The sequence below is a fragment of the Elephas maximus genome, chromosome 8, assembly GCF_024166365.1.
Source record: "Elephas maximus indicus isolate mEleMax1 chromosome 8, mEleMax1 primary haplotype, whole genome shotgun sequence".
Classification (NCBI taxonomy): domain Eukaryota; kingdom Metazoa; phylum Chordata; class Mammalia; order Proboscidea; family Elephantidae; genus Elephas; species Elephas maximus.
Window position 1 is genome coordinate 90,856,036 of NC_064826.1, and position 22,626 is coordinate 90,878,661.

Sequence of the window (22,626 nt, forward strand, 5' to 3'; positions counted from 1 at the left end):
TTCATTTTTACCTAATGATTATTTTATCCACTGGAGGTGTTTCAGAGAAGAATATTATGTCACTCCTTTTTTACATGGCTTACAAGGAAAGAAATGCCTTTCGAAAACCAAGCCTACCTTCCTTGGCCTTTGCTCATACTGGTCCCTCTTCAAGAAATGTTCTATTCATGTCATCTGATCCCTGGTTAAGACGATCACTTTACCATCAGCTCAGTCTTTCCCAATCTGATGAGTTTATATCTATCCTTCAAAGCTCAGTTCAAACATCACTTTCCTCAACCTCCTCAGGAAGACTTGATTACTCCCTCCATTATACTACCATAGATCTCCTACATGTTCTACGTTATCATTTAACACATAATTAGTCATTTATGTTGTCTGTTGATTCTTGTAGAAAATGAGATCCTTGAGTGCAGGGAGTTCTGTACCCCTCTGATGTGTTTCAGCTTTGTATATCCAAGGACAGGCTCAAATTAGGCAATCAGCTTATAATTATCAAATAAATTAGTGAATAATGAATGGATGGATGGGTGGTAAAATGGGAAATAATGCATCTATCTTGAATCCCTCCCCTCTCATTTGTAATGCCACTTCTGAGACATACCAAGTTTCCATATACCTGTGATTTGGTTGCTTACCTGCCACAGCTCTGTTCGTCCATCCTGCTTGGTCTTTTGTTTTTTGTGGCTACATAAGTACAATATATGGTAGGATGTGTTTTCCTACATTCTTCTACTTACTCAAAATTATCTTGCCTCTTCTTTTGCCCTCTCTTTTTCCATCTTGTCAAGTTCTGTGGAAAGCCCTGTGGGAGTTATGATTGAGATTGCATTGGATTTATAGATTCACTGGGGGATAAATGGACATAGTTATAATACTGTGCATTGCCATATATGAAAATGTGGAATATCTACCCTCTTTTTTATGTCCTTAATGTCTTTTATTTAATGGTTTGTTATTTTAGATGTTTGCTGCTGTTGTGAATGGAATCTTTAATTTTTATTAATTTTAATAAGTTATTGCTTATATATAGCAAAGCTACTGATTTCTTCATCACACTCTTACATTAAGCAAACTTGATGAGCTTTATTAGTTCCAAGAGTTGGTCCATATAGTCTCTTGAATTTTCTAAGTAAACAGTCATATCATATATGAATAATGACATTTTTGTTTCTTCCAACCATGTATTGTATTTCTTTTTCTTATTTTATTATGCTAGCTGAAATCTGCAGTATAATGCCCAAGACAATCATTGAGAGCAGACAGCCTTTATTCTTTTGTTGACATTAAAGGGAAAGATTCATATGCTTCATTTTTAGTATGATGTTCATTACGTGTTTTTGATAGATATCTTTAATAAGCGATTTTACGTAAATTCTCTATTCTATATTCCCAGTGTGCTAAGTGTTATTATTATGAATGGGTGTTGAATTTTGTACATTATTGTTACTCTAATTTTTGAAATAATTATGTGGTTTCTCTGTTTTGTTATCATAGTGAATTCTAGAAATATGTAAATGATCATAAATTTCTGGAATAAGCCCTCCTTGGTCATAATTTTTTTTTTTCAAAATATAATACTACATTCAATGCAATATTTTTAGGATTTTTTGCCTTTATATTCATCATTTAAATTGACCTATAATATTCCTTTCCTATACTGTTCTTATAGAGTTTTGGAATCATAAAATGAGTTGTTGAGCTTTCCTTCTATCCTCTGGAATGGTTTCTATTGAGCGAGGGATTGTTTCTTAAAGATTTGGTAAAATTAGGGAAAATTAATTGAATTGGGATCAGTGAATTTTTTGAAGGCAGGTGTTTTACTGCAGATTCAGGTATTTAGGTTTTCAATGTTATTTTATGTTTCTTTGTTACATTATGGAAACCCTGGTGGTGTAGTGGCTAAGTGCTACAGCTGTTAACCAAGAGGTCGGCAGTTCGAATCCTCCAGGTGCTCCATGGAAACTCTATGGGGCAGTTCTACTCTGTCCTATAGCGTTGCTATGAGCCGGAATCGACTTGACGGCAGTGGGTTTTTTATGTTACATTATGTTTTGATAATTTATGTTCTTTAAGAAAATTGTCCATTTCATGTAACCTTTAATTTTATGGATATAAAATTAGTATTCTCAAGGATTTTGTTTTACATTTTTATTGCATCTGTATTTATGTCCCGTTTCATCATTTGTGCCTTTTTTCTTAACCTTGCCAAAGGCTTGTTTTTTTTAGTCTTTTTTAAAATTTACCTTTTAGTTTTTTAACTGCCTTTATTTTACCTTTGCTTTCTATTTCATTGTATTCCGCTATTATCTTTATTTTCATTTGTTCTGCTCTGTTCTTTTTCTAGCTTCTTGAATAGGATGTTTAACTTGCAATTTTCAACCTTTGTTTTCTAATATATGCATTTAAAGCCTCTGTATCCTACAAGGAGAGGGTTTTTTTTTTTTTTATCTTTCAATTCTAAATGTTTTGTAATTTCTATTAAGATTTCTTTTTTGATGCCTATATTTAAAAAAATTTTTTTAATTTTCATATATATTGGGGTTTGGCTATCTATTATTATTGATTTGTAACCTTATTGCATTGTAGGCAGAGAACATGGTCTGTGTGGTATCAGTTATTTTGTATATGTTGAGGTTTGGTTGATAGTTTACATAAATGTTCTATGTGGTTTTGAGAGTGTATTCTTTGAATTGTTGGGTATGAAGTTTCTTTCATATTTGGAATATTAACTTTATCTATTTGAGCTATTAGTTTCTGTGAATAGATGTTAAAAGTCATTATAATTCTGGGTTTGTCAATTTCTCCTTGTAATTCTTTTGATTTTTGCTTTACATTTTTGAGGCCGTATAAGTTCAGGATTATTATGGCATTCTGAAAAAATTAGATCTCTAGTCATTGCATTATGGCCATCTTTAACACTAATAATGCGAATCTATATATTTGATATCAGTATAGCTATTTTGGGTTTCTGTTGGCTTGCACTGACTGGGTATGTCTTTTCCTATACTTTTTTTTCCGACGTATCTGTTGCATTATGTTTAGAGTGTTTCTTGCAAAACTAAAAAAATCTGATATGACAATCTCTTTGTTGTGATTAGAAAAATATAAGGAATTTGTTCCCTTTTTTCTCTGCCTATTATGCTTTGTCATTGCTTGTTTATTCTCTTTTCCTCCCCCCCCCCCCTTTTTTTTTTGGCTTGATCAAATCTATTTTATTTTTCCTTTTCCTTTGGACTTTTTTCAGCATTCATACTTTCTATTTCACATTTTCTATTTATACTCAAAAATTTAATACATGCATTAAAAAAAAAAAAAACCAAACCTGTTGCCGTCAAGTCGATTCCGACTCATAGAGACCCTATAGGACAGAGTAGGACTGCCCCATAGAATTTCCAAGGAGCGCCTGGTGGATTTGAACTGCTGACCTTTTGGTTAGCAGCCATAGCACTTAACCACTACGCCACCAGGGTTTCCAATATGTGCATAACTGACTCAAAATCTGCCTCAGTTAACTAGTAGCTCTGTTACATCTCCAAGACTATAAACACCTTAAAATGATTAACTCCCTTTATCCTTTCCTGTCTTCATGTAATTTCATCACCTTGTTTTTAAGTCCCCCAAAATTAGTTATCATCACCTTTGCTGTTATTGTTGTTTTACACAGAGTATTTGATTAGATTGGCCCATGTTAATCAGTTTCCTTTCTCACCATTAAAGATAATAGCAGAATGTAATGAAATATTAGAAAGCAAAGATAAAAGAAAGAGAATCCTGCTTCTTCCTCCTAGGCTTCATTTTCTTCTTACCGAAGTACATCCTTTACCATTTCTTTGAATGAAGATCTGTGAGTGGAAACCCTTGGCATTTGTCTGAAAAAATCTTTATTTAATACTTGCTCTTGAATGGTAGTTAAATGGGTTTAGAAGATAGTTTAGTGTTACTCTCTTTAGGTACTTTCATGAAATTATTTCCTAATCTACTAGTCTCTGTATTGCTAAGAAGTCTGCTTTCAATCTAATTGCTGTCTTTTTGCAGGTAACCTGTTTTCTAGGGTTTTGCTTTTGGTAGCTGCATTTTTACTGTAATCTACCTAGGTATGGATTAATTTTTATGTCTCTTGTTTGACACTCATGTCCTTTTTTATCATCTGAATGCTTCATGTCTTTCACTAATTCTGGAAAAATCTCAGCCATTTTTTCTCTTTGAATATTGCTTCTATATATGCCCTAAACCCCATCGCCTCTCACCTGCTCAGAATAATCATTCCTTTATTTTCTGTCTTCTACATCTCCAGTCTCTTCCACCTATCCTATCAATCCCCTCAACAAGTCTACATACCCTAATATTTCCAATATTTAAAATAGAAAAAATCCTCCCTTGACCCCATATCTCCTTCTAGCTACTGTATTTCTCTGCTGGACATCACAGCCAAACTTTTTAACAAAATTGCCTACACATTTCTCCACTTCCTTACCTCCCATTTATTCTTCATCTCACTTTAATCTGACTTCTTTCCGCACCAGTCCAAAGAAGCTGCTCTTGCCAAGCTTGCTAATGACCTCTATGTGTTTGAATCAATGTTTGTTCCTCATCTAACTGGACATCTTAGCAGCATTCAACATGGTTGACTACTTCTTTCCTAAGACACTTTCACCTCTCGGCTTCTGAAACACTTGACTGCCTTGGTTTTCTCTAAATTTTGGAACACTTAGGGCTTTGAGTTGGACTCTCTTTTCTTCATTTTCTACTTTCTCTCCCAAATAGTTTTTATTAATTCACACAATTTTTAATATCTATTCATCAAGAATGCCACATTTATACCTCTAGTCCTGACCCTTTCCTCTGTCCTGTCAAATTATGTGTAAATTCCTGCTTGACATTAACACTTGGCTGTCTTGGCAACATTTAACCTGGTCCATCCAAAACTGAATTCTTGAATCTCTCCCCCAAATTGTCTTCCCTAGCTCGGTAAATGGCACCATCATCCACTTGGTTTCTAACACTAGAATCTAGGAGTCATTCTTGATTCCTCTCTCCCTCCCTCTAAGACCCTGCTTTAATCTATTATCAAGTCCTGCAAATTTTTTCTTCAGAATTCATCTCAAATCCATTCACTTCCCATCTCAACTGCCAGCATCCTGGTCTTTCTTGGCTTCCATCCTTTCTCAACTAGACTACTGCATAGCTTCTGAATCTTTTTCTCCAAGGAGCAACCTCCTATCCATTTTCTACACAGTAGCCAGTATAATCTTAGAAGAAAAAAATCATCTTCCTACTTAAAGTCCTTCAAGGACTTCCTATTATACCCACATTAAAACCAAATCCGTACTTACTAAAAAGCCTTCAAGGCTCTTCATGATCTGCCCTTTCCTACCTTCAATCTTATCCTAATTCCTCTTTCCTTCACTCTTGGTATTCTGGTCACTCTGGCCTTTCAGTTCCTCAGCCACACCGAGCTCTTTTGCTCCTGCAAGGCCTCTGTACATTCGCTCTGCCTGGAATGCTTTCTACCTCTCTCCCCACAGAGCTAACTCCTCTTCCTTTAAAAAAGACTCATTGCCGTTGAGTCAATTTAAACTCATAGTGACCCTATAGAACAGAGTAGAACTGCCCTATAGAGTTTCCAAGGAGCGCCTGGTGTATTTGAACTGCTGACTTTTAGTTGGCAGCCATAGCAGTTAAGCACTATGCCACCAGGGTTTCTTCTCTTCCTTTAGGCAACTTGAAGTCACTTTCCCACAGAGGCCTTCCTCACCTTCTATATAGCATTGAGGCCCCTCTTAGTCTCTCTAGTAGCAGCAACATCATTTTGCTTCTATAGCCCTTTTCATAATTTTTTGGAGTTGTATTATTTTATTATATTTCACTGCTCTTACAGTTTCAACAGTATGCCATAGTTAGTCAGCAGGCCCTTCAGAGCATTTCTGGTAAACTGCTAAGAAACTTACAGTTGCTGAATTTGCAAAATGTTCAGCTGTTAGTAGGACACTTCAACTGAAGAATGTTCTAGTACCAAGTTTCAACTGAGTGGGCCTCTACATGAATTCTGACATTTTGGCTCTATGAAATGCAAGTGCTCCTGGGAATAGAGTTCTCTGCGTTCCTACAAGGAGTGCTTTGTTGTGTCTTAGGGTCATTCACTTGCAGCACATTCTCCCTTTAAGTAAGAAGATTTTGAGAGATTCTTTTCATTTCTCATAGCAGAGACAACATAACGAGCTGTTTGCATATAATAAGCTAAATGGCCAAAAAACTGTTATAACTTAACTAGTTTTATTGAATGGAAATCATGGTCATAACTTGCTCTTGGATTTATTAACTTGCTTATTTCTTTCTATGTTTTTAATAAACTCTGAGTTCTACCAGGCAGAAACCAGGACACTTTCATCACTTTGTGTATAGCCAGTTACTAGTGTGTTTAAATAAATAAAGAACTCAAAGTGATGCCATTTCTTTTCTTAAGTAGAATACCTAGTCGTATCTTCCCAAACTGTAGCCACACTTTTCAGCCTGTTCTTTTTTTTTTAAGTAGTATATTGGGCCTCCCTGCCTCTTAAAAAATATTACAGTCTACATTTCTTTTGTTAATGGGAGTTAAAATATTTTGAAAGATCTTACCTAACATCTTATGATATTTTAATTTCGTAAAAATCCAAAACCTCTTCAAGGAGATTTGTATCGTCCAGATTAGATTGCCTATGGTGTGTTTTCTTTTTTTTTTTTTTTTTTTGGTTTGTCATGGCTACGTTTGTTTGCAGAGAATCCACAGCTCTGCTTAGAGAACAGGTATTTTTGTTTTATTTTAAACTATGACTTAAGAATGGTCCTGTGTACCTAAATAATTTAAAAAAAAAAAAAACCCAATGCCCTCATAATTAGACCACCCTTATTTGGCGATATTCGAAACATTTAACAACTGGCTAGGGCACCAACCAATAAAACTGGTGCCCTGGACAACTAGATGGAACTTCTAGCTTACATACCTGAGCCTGCTGAATTTGGACCCTGTCTCTGGGGAAGGCATTTCTATAGGTCCTTTTGGGAGCCTGCATTTTCAGCCAACTCCCCCCCCGCCTTTTTTTTTTTTTTTTTTTTAATGCCCATTTTCGAAGTAGCTCAACGCCTTGGAAACTTTTAATTATCCCATAATCATGTCTTATTTATACCTGCCTGGATATTCCACAGATGGGGCAACCTGAGTCAAAAGGACACAGTAATTGAGTTCTCCCTCCCAGAACTTGCTGAGCTAAATGCAGGTTGTAGCAACTGGCTCAGGCTATCTTGGGTTTGTCTACACAATGCCTTGTTTTAGGTGGTGAAAGTCTCATTCCTGAGCTGGTGTCATGTCCCTATAATCTTGCCGTTTCTCCACATTCCTTTCTGACTCTGGCCTGGGGCATGGTGGATCTGTGTAGGGTTTTCAAAGATCGGAGCATAGCTCTGTTTTCTCCAGATTCTATACAACACTGTAAGGGATGCTATATCCCTCACACTGCTGAGGCCTTTATTTCTTTATCTATTTGCTGCATGTCCCATGACTGAATTCTCAGAATTTTTTTTTCTTTTTGGATCACAGGTCCACACATTCCGAGGCCCGCACTGGTGTGAATACTGTGCCAATTTCATGTGGGGACTCATCGCCCAAGGAGTCCAATGCTCAGGTATTCTGGAACCTTCTTTATCTTTTTCCTATTACGTAAACAGCCACCCTGCTGAGATAGAGGGTATCTCTCCAGAACTGGGAAATATGCCCAGATTAGTTCAAAAGTCTAGCTTTCTGCAAGGTCCACGGGTAGCCCTATGCTTAGTGGGGAGACTGTTACAGGTATTTGTAAGAATGAGAAGGAATACCTCTCGTTTATGGAAGAAAAGAAAACAAACACACATACATACACACAAGGAGGTACATTTCCTTAGGCATCTACCTGCCTCCCAGTATGCATTGTTGTTGTTTTTGTGTAGTTGTTGTTAGCTGCCACCAAGTCAGCACCCAACTCATAACCCAGTGCACGACAGAAGGAAACGCTACCCAGTCCGGCGCCATCTCCACAATGGGTTGCAGATTGAACTGTTGTGATTCATAAGGTTTTCATTGGCTGATTTTCAGAAACAGATCACCAGGCTTTTTTCCTAGTCGGTCTTAGTCTGGAAGCTCCGCTGAAACCTGTTCAGCATCATAGCAACACGTAAGCCTCCACTGACAGGCGAGTGGTGGCTACACATGCAGATGCGAACAGCTGACCTTTTGGTTCGTAGCCACAACACTTAACCACTACACCACCACTGCATCTATGATGATTGCAGCCAAGAAAATCCTATGGAGCAGTTGTCATGAGTTGGGGGCCAACTTGACAGCAGCTAACAATAATAGCCCAGTGCCTGATATGTAAAATGTTCACCAGTATCACTATTTTTATATTCTGACTTTATCAGAAAGGTGAGGTCAGGAAAGAAGTGTAGCTTTTCTCTCTATGCAATTCCATTGGACTTGATTTTTCTTCTTTTAAGAACTGCTACCTATTTGGGGCAGAGCATTGGTGGTTCAGTGGTAGAATTCTTGCCTTCCACGTGGGAGACCCAGGTTTGGTCTTATCATGCCACTTTATACTTATCATGCCATTTAACCTCACCAACAGGCTTTGGGGGAGGTACCATTATTCTTCCCATTATACAGAGGAAACTGAGGCTTAGAGATACATGTACCATATTTTTACACAAATAACGCATGCCTTCTACATTTGTTTGCCAGCTGCGCCCTCCCCCCATGAAATATTTTTACAAGTGCCACCATGCCAATTTTTTTTACATGTGGCTGTAAAAAAAATTAACGTAGAATGCTTAACGAAAATACCTAAGAGGTAGGGTGCGGTTGGCAAATGCACATAGGAGGCATGTGTTATTTCAGTAAAAATACGGTAATTGTTAATCACCCTTGGCCACAAAGTAAGTAGTAGAACATTGATTCAAGGCAGTCTGACTACAGAGCCCGTGCTCAGTTTTTTTCTGCCATCAGATTATCACTGAGACCCCAAATCTTGATTTGATAGCACATATTTTCAAAGTACTTTGAAACCCTAGGTGTTTTTACAGCTAAAGTTGAAGGCACACACCCATTGCTAACAGCGTACAACGCATCTTATTAAGATACATTTAACAAAATGGTAAAGAGTTGCCAAATTAATGTGTAATTGAGCTTCCTAATTCATCTTGCCACACTTTTTCTGGCAAGCAGTTGTGGCCAGAAGCAAGAACAGCCTCCTGTGATAATTGATCAGGTTTCCACCGATGCCATGACTAATTTCCTCCGTGCTGGTGGGTATGATTTTGAAAAATAATTCTTCTGAAGCGTTTAAAATAAAATAAGCTAATAATACTCCAGTAAGGCGATCTACTTCACATGCCATCCAGTTTGGTTCACAGGGCCCATAGCTGCTAACTCTTATTCTCTGGGTGGAAGGAGGTTTCTTAGCTTCTACTAAATAAATAAGGAGCCCTGATGGTGCAAGGGTTAAGCATTCAGCTGCTAACAGAAATGTTGGTGGTTTGAACTCACCCAGTGGCTCTGTGCGAAAAAGACCTGGCAATCTGCTCCTGCCTAGAAAACACTATGGGGCAGTTCTGTCTGTCACACGGGGTCTCTATGAGTCGGAATCGACTCGCCAGCACACAACAACAGCCGTACAAATACAGTGATCGATACCAAGATGGTTCAGGCAGTTCATGTGTATGTCAGGTAACTCTGTGGGCTTCACTATATGTCTTTCCAACCCCCACCCCAAGTTCAGAAGTGTTCCAGGTACCCCAATTAACACGAAAGACTGACTGGCCAGATATTACGAAGTATCACATGGCTCAAACCCTGAGCAAAATTGTAGAACATCCAAATTACTCAGTGGTCATTAATTTAACCAGTTCAGTTTATGTCCAGCACACATCTCTCTCTAATTGCTGTTATTTTAGCAAGATATTGGTCCAAGGTCAATATTATCAGGACAAAATCCCAGGCTTCTCATTAGCTGTGAATGGTAACTTTTTCTAGGATTAAAGGTTGTTTGTCTTTTGTTTGTTTTAAATAAAACACATTCTAAGGCTATATTCTCCAGTGGCACTGATTATCCTTATATTTCCTATGAGCAGCTAAAAAACTGAAAACTAATCATTAAAAGCTAGGAGGCGTCATCATTGCCTCTTGGCTCTCCATATTTTACAAATTTTATATATATGTATTTTAAATGAACTAGACTTTATTCATAGCATATGGTACTGTATTAGTTTTCAAAATCTGAATATTTTTGTATTTATTATAAAACATTTTCATTTTAATAAAATATCAATATTTAACTTTACATAGATAAACATGCTGTTGCCTATCTGAAAATGAATTTTGTAGGAACATCTTGAAAATTTCTAACGAAATAACTTAAGAATAGCTGGCCAGTTATTGTTATGTTTTCTATCATTGTATTTGCTATTTATTTCATTAGCCTTAATACTGAAATGTTGTCATTGTTGTTAGGTGCCATCAAGTCAATTTTGACTTATAGTGATCGACAGAGTAGAACTGCCCCATAGGGTTTTTTAGGCTATAATCTTTATGGGAGCAGATTGCCATGTCTTTCCCCTGTGGAGCTGCTGGGTGAGTTCAAACCGCTGACCTTTCGGTTAGCGGCCAAGCACTTAATCATTTGGACCACCAAGGCTCCTTTAATACTTACATAGTACTTAAGGTATTTCAGACACATTTCTGAGCACTTTACTTATATTAACTTAATCCTTATAGCAACCCTAAGAGGTGGGTACTGTTATTATCCTCCCCTTTGTGAAAGAGGATGCGAAAAGAAAACCAGCCAATTGTATTTATTCAGTTCCCCAAAACAGACATTCACTAAATAGACCCATCAAAATAATATTGATATTTACTTGAGCTTTATCAAAGTTCTCGTGTTAATAAAACTAGGATACATCAGAGTCAGTTTTTTCTTCAGAAGGAGGGTAGACAGAGAATTCAGTCAGTAAACATTACAGGAAAATCACTTAGAAATGACCACTGATGATTTTACAAAGGTTTAGATTCCCTAAATCCTTGGTATGATTAAGTCCTTTTTTGTAAAGCAGCTGATGACAATATTTAGTATCGTGTGTGTTTACGTGTATTGTGTGTAGGTATGATATTATTCTTCATACCTAGAAAAACAATATTAAAAGGTACTCTGAGTAGGTAGCACATTGACTTTGAACAACGTCAGCATTAAATTTTTATTTCCCAGAATACAGACCGTGCCTTGTTATTGTCAGAGAAATTCCGTCAGTGGATACCAACTGCTAACGAGGCTTTTAATGTGTTCATTGAACTTAAAAGCACCTTTTCAGCTTTGGATCTTGATAACATGCTTTATAAATAATTTACTCTAATCATCATATTACATGGCACTGTTATAAATTGTAAACTCTCGGGTACCCTCACTGATGTCCAATTAGGCATTATTTCCATCTCACAGGTGTCAAAATAAGGCATGTAGGAAAGAAAATTGTCTACCTGGAACTGCCCAACAAGCACAAGGGACTGGAAACTATGGGATAACTCTCCAGGAAACGGCAAGAGGATGCCAGTAGGCAGTGGTCACGGGCCCCTCAAATCAAAGATTAGAATTTCTTACAGAGAGAGCGGGGCATTGGTGGTTCAGTAGTAAAACTCCTACCTTCCATGTGGAAGACCCGGGTTCAATTCCTGGTCAGTGCACCGCGTGCGCAGCCACCACCTATCTGTCAGTGTAGGCTTGCATGTTGCTGTGATGCTAAACAAAACTCAGCAGAGCTTCCAGAGTAAGACGGACTAGGAGGAAAAGTCCTGGAGATCTACTTCTGAAAGTCAGCCAGTGAAAACCCTGTGGATCTCAATGATCTGATCCACAACTGATCATGGGAATGACACAAGACCGGGTCACATTTCATTCCACTGTGAATGAGTTGGCGGCAGACTTGATGACAGCGAGCGTAACCATGCCTCCTACAAAAGGAGCATCATGGGCTGAATAGAAACAACCTGCAAAGGTGCCTTTTATGAGCCACGACTAGCTCTGGGAATTCAAACGCAAAAGCCCACTTGTGGACCCAAAGCATTCTAGCCCCCAAAGGGGAAAAAATATACTATATACTATATATATATTACACAATCAACCTGGCTAATTACCCAAACTATCTCAGTGAACTGTCCCATTCTAGGGTCTGGCAACAGAGATGGCTTAATGAGAAAAACTGAATTATATCAGGTTGTCGTAAGTAAAGATGAATTTCATACTTACCTTATGGAGCATGTCACCTCTACATAGGATGTTCCAGAGAACTACAACAAAACTTTGGGCATTTTTCCTTTTTATTTTCAGTGACATGTAATTTATGCTGGGCTTTGACAAAAGGGCTGGGCAAGGCTAATGTAGCTTCTTTGTTTACAGACTGTGGATTGAACGTACACAAGCAGTGTTCCAAGCATGTTCCCAACGACTGCCAACCAAATCTGAAAAGGATCAAGAAAGTGTATTGTTGTGACCTCACAACACTCGTGAAGGCTCACAACACTCAGAGGCCCATGGTGGTAGACATATGCATTCGGGAAATTGAAGCAAGAGGTTTGGAAAATATTCTTTTTACCATAGGGAATTTTTTTTTTATTGTTTATTTTTATTGCTGCCAAGGAAACTTTCTTATAATTGTTAAATTGACTCTCCACTGTTAGGAAAATAGCTTACGCACACGCACACACACATGCACACGCAAACTAAATCAAACCAATTATATCAATTTTTATTTCCTACCCAACCAATTATATCCATTTCCTTTTCCTATATAAGCCGTGCATGTACACATTCAACAAATGTTTTCCAAGCATTCATTATGTGCTAGGCATTGATAACATAAAAGTCATATCTTCACCTTCAAAACTTCATACTGTAGCGTGGGGAGTCAGGAATGTTGTAGGTGAGTATATTCAAAGCACCATGGAGACACAGAGAGAGACCTTTTAATCTCCTTTGAGGACCATTCAGAAAGGGTTTATGGCAGATGTGAGGTTCGAATTGAGTCCTCGAAAGTGTTCCTGTTATATAAGTAAAGAAATTATCAATCAAAACATACATCTCCTATCACATAAAAATTCACTCCTAATATTGGCTGTTTATTTCAAAGGAGAGAGTTAAAATATTAGTTCATCACTGCTCTGACAGGGAGCACAACAGAGAACCCCTGAGGGAGCAGGAGATCAGTGGGATGCAGACCCCAAATTCTCATCAAAAGACCATACTTAATGGTCTGACTGAGACTAGAGGAATCCCGGCGGTCATGGTCCCCAAACCTTCTGTTGGCACAGGACAGGAACCATCCCCGAAGACAACTCATCAGACATGAAAGGGACTGGACAGTGGGTAGGAGAGAGATGCTGATGAAGAGTGAGCTAATTATATCAGGTGGACACTTGAGACTGTGTTGGCATCTCCTGTCTGGAGGGGGGATAGGAGGATAGAGAGAGTTGGAAGCTGGCAAAATTGTCACGAAAGGAGAGACTGCAAGGGCTGACTCATTAGGGGGAGAGCAAGTGGGAGTACGGAGTAAGATGTATATAAACTTATATGTGACAGTCTGACTTGATTTGTAAACGTTCACTTGAAGCTCAATAAAAGTTAATAAAAAAAAAAAAAAAAAAACACCAACCTTTTGGTTAGCAGCTGAGACTAACGGTTGTGCCAGCAGGGTTCCTTACGTTAGCCATTAGAGATGCAAATCAAAACTATAATGGAATACCACCTCACCCCGATTAGAATGGTATGATCAAAAAACCAGAAAACAATAAGGCATTGGAAAGGGTGTGGAGAAACAGGGACCCTCATCCATTGCTAGTGGGAATATAAAATGGCATGATCATTGTAGAAAATAGTTTGGTGAATCCTCAAAAAGTTAAACACAGAATTACTATATGACCCAGCAACCCCAATCCTAGGTATTTACCCAGAAGTGAAGGCAGGAACGCAAACAGAAACCTGTATACCAACATTCGTTGCAGCACTTTGCAACAATAGCCAAGAGTTGGAAACAGCCAAAATGTCCATCAACAGATGAAGGATAAACAAAAGGTGATACATACATACAATGGAATATTACTCAGTCCTAAAGAGGAATGAAGTCCTAATGCATGCGATAACATGGATGAACCCTGAAAATATGCTGAACGAAGTCAGTCAGTTGCAAAAGGATAAATATTGTATGAACTCACACGAAATAAGCAAATATATAAAAACCAAACATTATTAGTGGTTACTGTGGGTGGGAGGGAGGGGAAAAGGGTAAATTTATGCTTAGGGGGCACTGAGTTTTATGTTAATGGTGCTGGAATGATCTGGAAAAGGATAAAGAGAATGGTTGCACAATTTGAAGCATGTAATCAATGCACTGAGTTGTACATGTAGAAATTGTTGAGAAGTCAGACGTTCTGTTATGCATATTTCCATCACGATAAAAAATTTGAAAACACATATATAAATCTGGAAGAGTACACACCAAAATGGTAATCTATGGGGATGTGGGTGATATCGTCTCTTTTTGTGTGGCTTTATCATCTAATTATTCTACTATCGATATGAATTAATTTGTGTCCAGAAAAATTTGAAGGCTTCTGGATTGCTTTCTTCCATATCAACCAAAGATGAAATGGAACTAACATTCATTTCACTGTTTCAAGCACGCCAGCCTCCACCACCAAACACCATTTGGAGGGTCTTTGGGAGGGTCCTTATTAAGACATACACATATCTAGCTCTAAAGAGTAGATTATAATCCTGGAAGCCTCTCTGTGATTTCAAATAAACAGAAATTGACTAACCGAAAAAAATATATATATATATATTAGTTCATCTATGCAGTGGAAAATCAAGGAGGAAAGGAGATAGAAACATGTCAAAGAAAAGGTTGTTGATATTATGCTTGAGTCATCTTTACTTGAGCTTTCTTTGGCAACCATTCAGTGTCAAAATGTTGAGTGGCACGATGGACCTGACCTGGCTGGGGAGAGCTTGGATTGCTGGATGTAACTTAGATAACTGGACCACGTATAAAGCCTTTGTAAGGCTCTAACCATTTTTGCCACATATGTCCTCTGCTATATCCATTATTGTGTCTAAATTGGCTTAATATAGTCTGTGGATTTTTATTCATTGGCCAACCATCCCATTCTTGCCAGAACAAAACAAAAGAGGACATTATATCTTGTTATCCCAACCCCGTTAGAGGAAATTATTCTCTTTCCCATGGAGAATGAAAGCTGTAACTATTCTGTTCCCTTAGGACTGGCTCATCTAATCTAAGATTGTAAAAAATGCCTCCTGCCTTTTGACTACTTTGGCTGTTAGAGCAAATTGGTATTTTGGGATCTGGTGCCAGTATTGATGTAGGGGTACCAGATTAATATAGGTATACTCCAAAGAGGAGAGGGGTGCCTTGCCCCTGCATGCATGACTGGGACAAGCGGCCCTAGGTCCTGCTGTTTAGAAGATTTTTAGAGATCAGTAACCTCTCTAGGATCTGCAATCAGGGCCAAGGACAGCGAATTTTTATGTTCAGCAAATATTTGTTGAATGCATACGTGCACGCTTATATACCTCATCAAAGAAGACTGATAATATAAGCAAGGTTTCTACCATGTATGATGTTTAGAGAGAAAATTCAAGGGGAGCACAGGGCTAATATTAGAGCTACAGAAACACAGATCTGGATTTATATCAAGGGACACACAGCAAAGAGATTAGAGCCACAGATATTAGGGGCCTGAAAAAGTGAGCAGAACCAGAGAATGGATTAGAAGAGATCCAACATGACACTCATTTTCCCATCTTCATTGCCACCATCATCAACATCTTAACCCTGTCTTCAGTCCACAGAAAATTCCTTATTGTTCCCCAAGTGCTCTTTTATGCATCTTTGTTACTGTATATGATGTGGTAGAATGAAAAGATCATTGACCCTTGTCACACGGACAGACATATGCACACCCATGTTCACTGCAGCACTGTTCACAATAGCAAAAAGATGGAAACAACTTGGATGCCCATTGACAGATGAATGGGTAAACAAACTGTGATACATACACACAATGGAGTATTATGCAACGCTAAAGAACAACGATGAATCTGTGAAGCGTCACATAACATAGATGCATCTGGAGGACATTATGCTGAGTAAAATAAGTCAATCACAAAAGGACAAATATTGTACAAGGACCACGACTGTAAATACTCATGAAAAGGTTTACATACAAAAAGAAACAATCTTTGATGGTTACGGGGGAAGAGGGGTGGGGATGGAGAAACACTTAATAGACAATAGATAAGTGGAAACTTGGGTGAAGGGTAAGACAGTACACAATACTGGGGAAACCAGCACAACCTGTACAAGGCAAGGCCATGGTAGCTCCATAGACACATCCAAACTCTCTGAGGGACCAAATTGCTGGGCTGAGGGCTGTGGGGACCATGGTCTCAGGGAATATCTAGCTCAACTGGCATAACATAGTTTATAAAGAATATGTTCTACATTCTACTTTGGTAAGTAGTGTCTAGGGTCTTAAAAGCCTGTGAGCAGCCATCTAGGATACTCCACCAGTCTCACCCGCTCAGGAGCAAGGAAGAATGAAGAAAACTAAAGATACAAGGGAAAGATTAGTACTTTGGACTAATGGACCACATCTACCATGGCCTCCACCAGACTGAGTCCAGTACAACAAGATGGTGCCCAGCTACAACCACTGACTGCTCTGACAAGGATCACAATAGAGGGTCCCAGACAGAGCTGGAGAAAAATGTAGACCAAAATTCTAACTCAAAAAAAAAGACCAGACTTGCTGACCTGACAGAGACTGGAGAAACCCTGAAGAGTATGGCCCCCAGACACCCTTTCACCTCAGTAATGAAGTCAATCCTGAGGTTCACCCTTCAGCCAAAGATTGAACAGGCCCATGGAACAAAAGAAGACTAAAGAAGCACACCATCCTTGGGGCAGGGACTGGAAGGCAGGAGGGAATAGGAAAGCTGGTAATAGGGAACCCAGGGTTGAGAAGGGAGAGTGTTGACATGTTATGGGGTTGTTAATCAATGTCATAGAACGATGTGTGTACTAACTGTTTGATGAGAAACTAGTTTGTTCAATAAAACTTCATCTAATGTACAATAAAAAATAAATAAAAAGGAAAGATCATTGACTCAAGGTTAGAATCCAAGCCCCATCCCTACTGGCTAGAGCATGACCTTGGAATATTGCTTATCCCATTTGAACCCCTGATTCATCAGTTATAAGTGAACAGAACCAATTATACCTGTGAGGGTTAAAATGAGTTGATATATATAAATGACCTAGTATCCAACTTATAGAACTCAACCTGCATTATTTTTCACCCTTTCTTGGTAGACCAATTCCCCTATCTCCACCTCCAAATCTGTCTGTCTCACTATATTATTGAACCCAGAGGTTTGAATGCTGTTACAGAGACTCCACAAAAGAGTGTCTTCAATGAGATAAAAATCCATTTCTCAAGTAACAGTCCAGGTGCCCAGGAACAACCCAGGGCGAATAGAACAGCTCCCCAGTGGCAGGAACACAGGCCCTTCTACCTTGTTGCTGAGTCATCGCTGAAGGCTACCCTCCTGTTCATGACCCAAGATGGCCACCATCTCTTTGGCATTCCAACCAATGGGAAGGGAAAAAGACGAAAGGAAAGGACATGCTCTTTTCCCTTCTAGGGCACAACCCAGAAGCTGTATACATCCCTTCTGCTGTCTTCTCATTGACCAGAATTTAATTACTGCAGTGGATGCTAGGAAATGTATTTTAAAAATCAAATGTTCTATTACCACAGAGGAAGGGGAGAACAGGTACTGGAAGGACTGCTAGCAGCTCTGCTACTCTGACAAACTCCAACCCGTCCTTCAAAGATTAGCTCCTCAGTAAGATCTTCACACATACCTTCTATCAACAGGCAGGGTTAGTTCTTCACTATGCTCCCATCCATCCCGGAGTACTTGCTTCTGTTGCAGTACATGTTACGACTACTGAGATTTGCTTACATGCACCACCGTCTAGGTCAGGATGACAAGTAGGTTTGATTTCATGGGCCAACTCCAACTGATCACTAGTGGCAACCTGGACAACTACACTGAGACATGTTATAAGGTGAGAAGGATTCAGTGAGAAAAAGAGCTGAGATTAATCAAGAATGTCTCTCATGGTCACAGGGGAAAGGAGGAGTGGTATAGATGTTGTGTATTTGTCATCTGTGATCCAAACCAAGTCAAGCCCCCACATACAGTAGATCATACATATGCGATAAATATTTGCCAAATGTAAAAACAGGAACATAGGTTAGTTACTGTCATGGATTGAATTGTGTCCCCAAAAAATATGTGCATAAATTTGGCTAGGCCATGATTCCCAGTATTGTGTGATTGTCCACCATTTTGTCACCTAATGTGATTTTCCTGTGTTGTACATTCTATCTCTATGATGTTAAAAAGATGGGATTAGTGGTAATTATGTTAATGAGGCAGGGCTCAATCCACAATCCAATCTCCTTTGAGATATAAAAGAGAGAAGCAAGCAGAGAGACAGGGGAACCTCATACTACCAAGAAACAAGAGCCAGGAGAATATTGCATCCTTTGGATCTGGGGTCCCTGCACTGAGAAGCTCCTCTACCAGGGAAAAGTGATGACAAGTACCTTCCCCCAGAACCGACAGAGGAAGAAAACCTTCCCCTAGAACTGTCATCCTGAATTTGGACTTCTAGCCTCCTAGACTGTGAGAGAATAAATTTCTGTTTGTTAAAGCCATCCACTTGTGGTATTTCTGTTATAGCAGCACAAGATAACTAAGACAATTACCAAGACTTTGACAGAGTATACCGCAGCAGCAACACAAGCTATTTGCTTGCATATTTTTTGCTGTAGTTATAGTTTTGATAGTAGCTAATTTTTTATACACAAGGTCCGAACTCTGGGTCTTTATTCCTTCTGATATTTTTGGGACCTGGTTAGGTCTTAGAGCATAGCTGGACAATTCAATAAACTCTAGGAACAGATACTAAGCCTTTTTCTTAGCCTGAACACACAGTGATAAATTTTGTAGAATCAGTAATTAGGATTTTATTTCCTGATTTATGCATCTGTTTATATGATCAGCCATCCGAAGGTATAACGATTAAGTCAATAACAATTAAACATTTAACATATTATTTATGATTAAAAAATAAAAGGCTGTAAAATTTTGATTGTTCTAATAGAATCAGGATATGTGTCACATAAACGCACATGGACATGTGTATACTAGCAGAGTGCTACTTACAATAGAGCACATGGATTAAGATGATGTTGAGAAGCAGGGGAGCTGCCCATAGCAGTGAAATGTGCGGCAGGCAGTCTGATGGACAACGGAACAGAGAACTGAGGTTGACCGAAACATTGGTCAGCTCTGCAAAGCCAGGCAGGAAGAGGACCACATCTCCACTGGCTATACACAAGCCGATGAAGACAGACTTTCACTGGAAGTGGGAGGGCACAGTCCATGTTCTGACATGACAGTGTATATAATCTGTAAGAGGACTGATTATATTTTCTCATTTCCTGATAGCATACAGTACAGACATGAAAGGAGAGTCTTTTTAGAGGTTTCGGAGCTAACATTAAAGTATCATTCTCTCTTTTTAAAGGATTAAAGTCAGAAGGCCTTTACAGAGTCTCTGGATTCACTGAACACATTGAAGATGTCAAAATGGCATTTGACAGAGGTAAGCTCATGCTTCTTTAGTGCCACCTGACTTATCCTTAGCACCCTGTCTTTTGGCGCCAGATTTTATTCATAGTAGGAATGGGGTTTCACAGCTGTTGACAGTGTGGCTGAGAAGTGGCTTAGAAATCTCATGGTTGTACCTCTCCAGGGAAACTGAGTTGCCTTAAAAGTTCAATCCCCACATTGGGAAGAGAATTTAGAAGACTACTTGAATGAGCAACCAGCATTTGGTGCTATTTAAGATTCTTGACCTGGTTGCCCAACATTCACGGCCAGTGCACACAGCACAAGAGTACCCTTCTGCATCCCCCATCTCAGGATCCCGTTGATTCTTCTCCATTTCCCAAAGCTCCCAACTAGGATGGGGAGTATCTCCAGCACTGAAGTAGGAAAAGCTAGTAGACATTTGAAGATAACTCCTTTTGTTCTTTATGACTGCCAGATTTTCTATAAGCCACATTGTGTCTCAGATTAGATATCATAAGCCAACCTGGGGAACTTGTTAAAAATTCAAATCACCAGGGCTCACTCTGGAGACTATTCAGTAGGCCTGGATGAGCCTTAGAATCTGTATTTCTAATGAACAAATAATTCTGATGCAGCCAGTCAAGGGATGCAACCCTTAGCCCCCTGGATAAAACCTCCACTTTGTAGCACAGTATGTAAGGTCCTTGATGATCTGGCCCTCCTCATCTGTTCAGGTTCATCTCCAGTTTCTCCCCTTTGTAGTACTTTACACATGGGCTTCGAACCCGTTCTGCCCAGTTCCATTATTCTCAAGGAAGAGACATTGAAACAGACTTGGATTTTTAAAATATGGGTGAACTGGAACCATAGCCATAACAGGAAAAGTTACTGGTGGAAGCCCTGTTAGAAACTTAATTTCCCTCTGAGAAAACAAGGGCAGTATACATGTTACATAAAAAAAAAAAAAAAAAAAAAAACCTTACATAGCAACCAAATTTCTTGTCCAACAGAATCTGAGCAGCATTGGAAGCAGCGGTTCCTGCTCAAAGATGGCGGTGGCCTGCCTAAAGATGGCAGCCAACTGCACCACTTTGAATGTGTGTCGCTCTCCATAGTCCTACCAATAATCCGGTCTCACGCATCAGCCTCCTAAAAGGGCTTGCTGTGCCCCTTCCCAGTATCCCACTTCGGGGTTTTGATTCATCAGCCACAACAGAACCAGTTCAACCTAGTTCGAAGCCCCACTTCACACTCCAGCAATACTGAATTATACCCTACCTGTTTTCACCTGGGCTCTTGTTGTCTTCTCCACCTGGAGTGTGTGCACATTGCTACCTCATAAACATCTGCTTATCAGGTGTCAGCTTGACTCTTTCCTCTTTCATGAATGTTCCCTGATCTCTCCCAGCTGGCCTAAGAGCTCCTTTTCCTTTTTCCATCCCCCCATCCCACCCCTCAGCTTTTCACAGGCCTCCAGAATAACAATCTTTCCATTTCCTTGTAATTGTCTAGTTGCATGCTTGACTCTGAATCTGAAGAGCAGCTATTTAAAGGGAGCATCTCTTTCTTCTTTGATTCACCAGGGCTTGGCAGTGCCTGACACATAGTAGATTCTAGTAAATGTTCGTTAAATATGTAAATAATGGGATCCATATATTATTTTGTATCTACCGTACTTTGAGTGTTTTCTGTGTATTAGCAGTGTTTTTATCCTCAGAGCCAGTTTTTCAGAGGCATTTATTCTTTCAAGTCTGTGTATAAAAAGTGATGTTAATATTCCTGTATGACTGAAAAGTTTTTTATTCAAAAAAAAGTTATCATCTGTGACATTGAAATTGAATGGATACTTACTAAAACCAAACCAATTAGACCCATTGCTGTCGAGTTGATTCCAACTCATAGCAACCCTATAAGAGTAGAACTGCCCTATAGCGTTTCCAAGGAGCGGCTGTGGATTTGAGCTGCTGGCCTTTTGGTTAGCAGCAGAATGCTTAACCACTGTGCCACCAGGGCTCCTGGTACTAGTGGTTAAAAAAAAAAAGTAAAAAATTTTGAGAATAATTGTAAGAGTGATAAGAAATATAACCACTTGCACGAGTGAGGAGGCAGCGGTGGTTCAGTGGGAGAATCTCCCCTTTTTGCAGGAGACCCAGGTTCGACTCTCAGCCAATGCACTTCAAGTGCAGCTACCACCTGTCTATCAGTGGAGGCTCTCCTGTTGCTATTACGCTGAACAGGTTTCAGTGGAGCTTCCCTACTAAGGCAGAATAGGAAGAAAGGCCTGGTAATCTACTTCTGAAAACTCAGCAGTGAAGACCCTATGGCTGACAATGGTTCTATCTGCAACCAACCATGGAGATGGTACAAGACTGGGCAGCCTTTCATTCCATTGTGCACGAAGTCACCATGAGTCAGGCGCCTGCTCAACAGCAGCTAATAACAACACACATGAGGGAAGGTTAAAGTCTCCCAGATTAAAGTCCCAGGGGATGGAGAGAGGGGAAGGGTCATGTTAAAAGAAACTTCAGTGAGTCAATAGAAAAAAAATCCAACAGCGAATGCTCCCTTACAAGTCTCAGCTAACTACTTTGGCTTCTAATAACACTGAGGTGCAGGAGATAACAAAAAGCAGTTGGGTGAGAGCAAGGTTGGTGTCTCAGGGTAAGTGTAGCCAAAACAGTTCTTCCCAGTTCAGTCATGGCTGAGGAAGCAGCACCAGAGCAGACAAATAGAAACTGAAGATATTCAACGATCATCTTGTGTGTGACCTTCAAATCTGAGTACAAAGAACACTGGTGGAGATACAAGAGCTTCTTGATGTTTTTTTTATTTCAAATTA

At 39.2% G+C, this 22,626-nt stretch overlaps 1 protein-coding gene across 2 annotated transcripts in view; it reads left to right on the top strand.

Moving 5' to 3' along the window:
• Positions 1 to 22,626, top strand: part of CHN2 (chimerin 2) — a 359,388-nt gene that overhangs the window by 329,405 nt on the left and 7,357 nt on the right. For both annotated transcript variants that reach the window (XM_049894797.1, XM_049894798.1), the window contains 3 exons: positions 7,580 to 7,664; positions 12,456 to 12,629; positions 19,741 to 19,818. In XM_049894797.1, the coding sequence (XP_049750754.1) occupies positions 7,580 to 7,664; positions 12,456 to 12,629; positions 19,741 to 19,818 (337 nt within the window). The remainder of the gene's footprint in view (positions 1 to 7,579; positions 7,665 to 12,455; positions 12,630 to 19,740; positions 19,819 to 22,626) is intronic.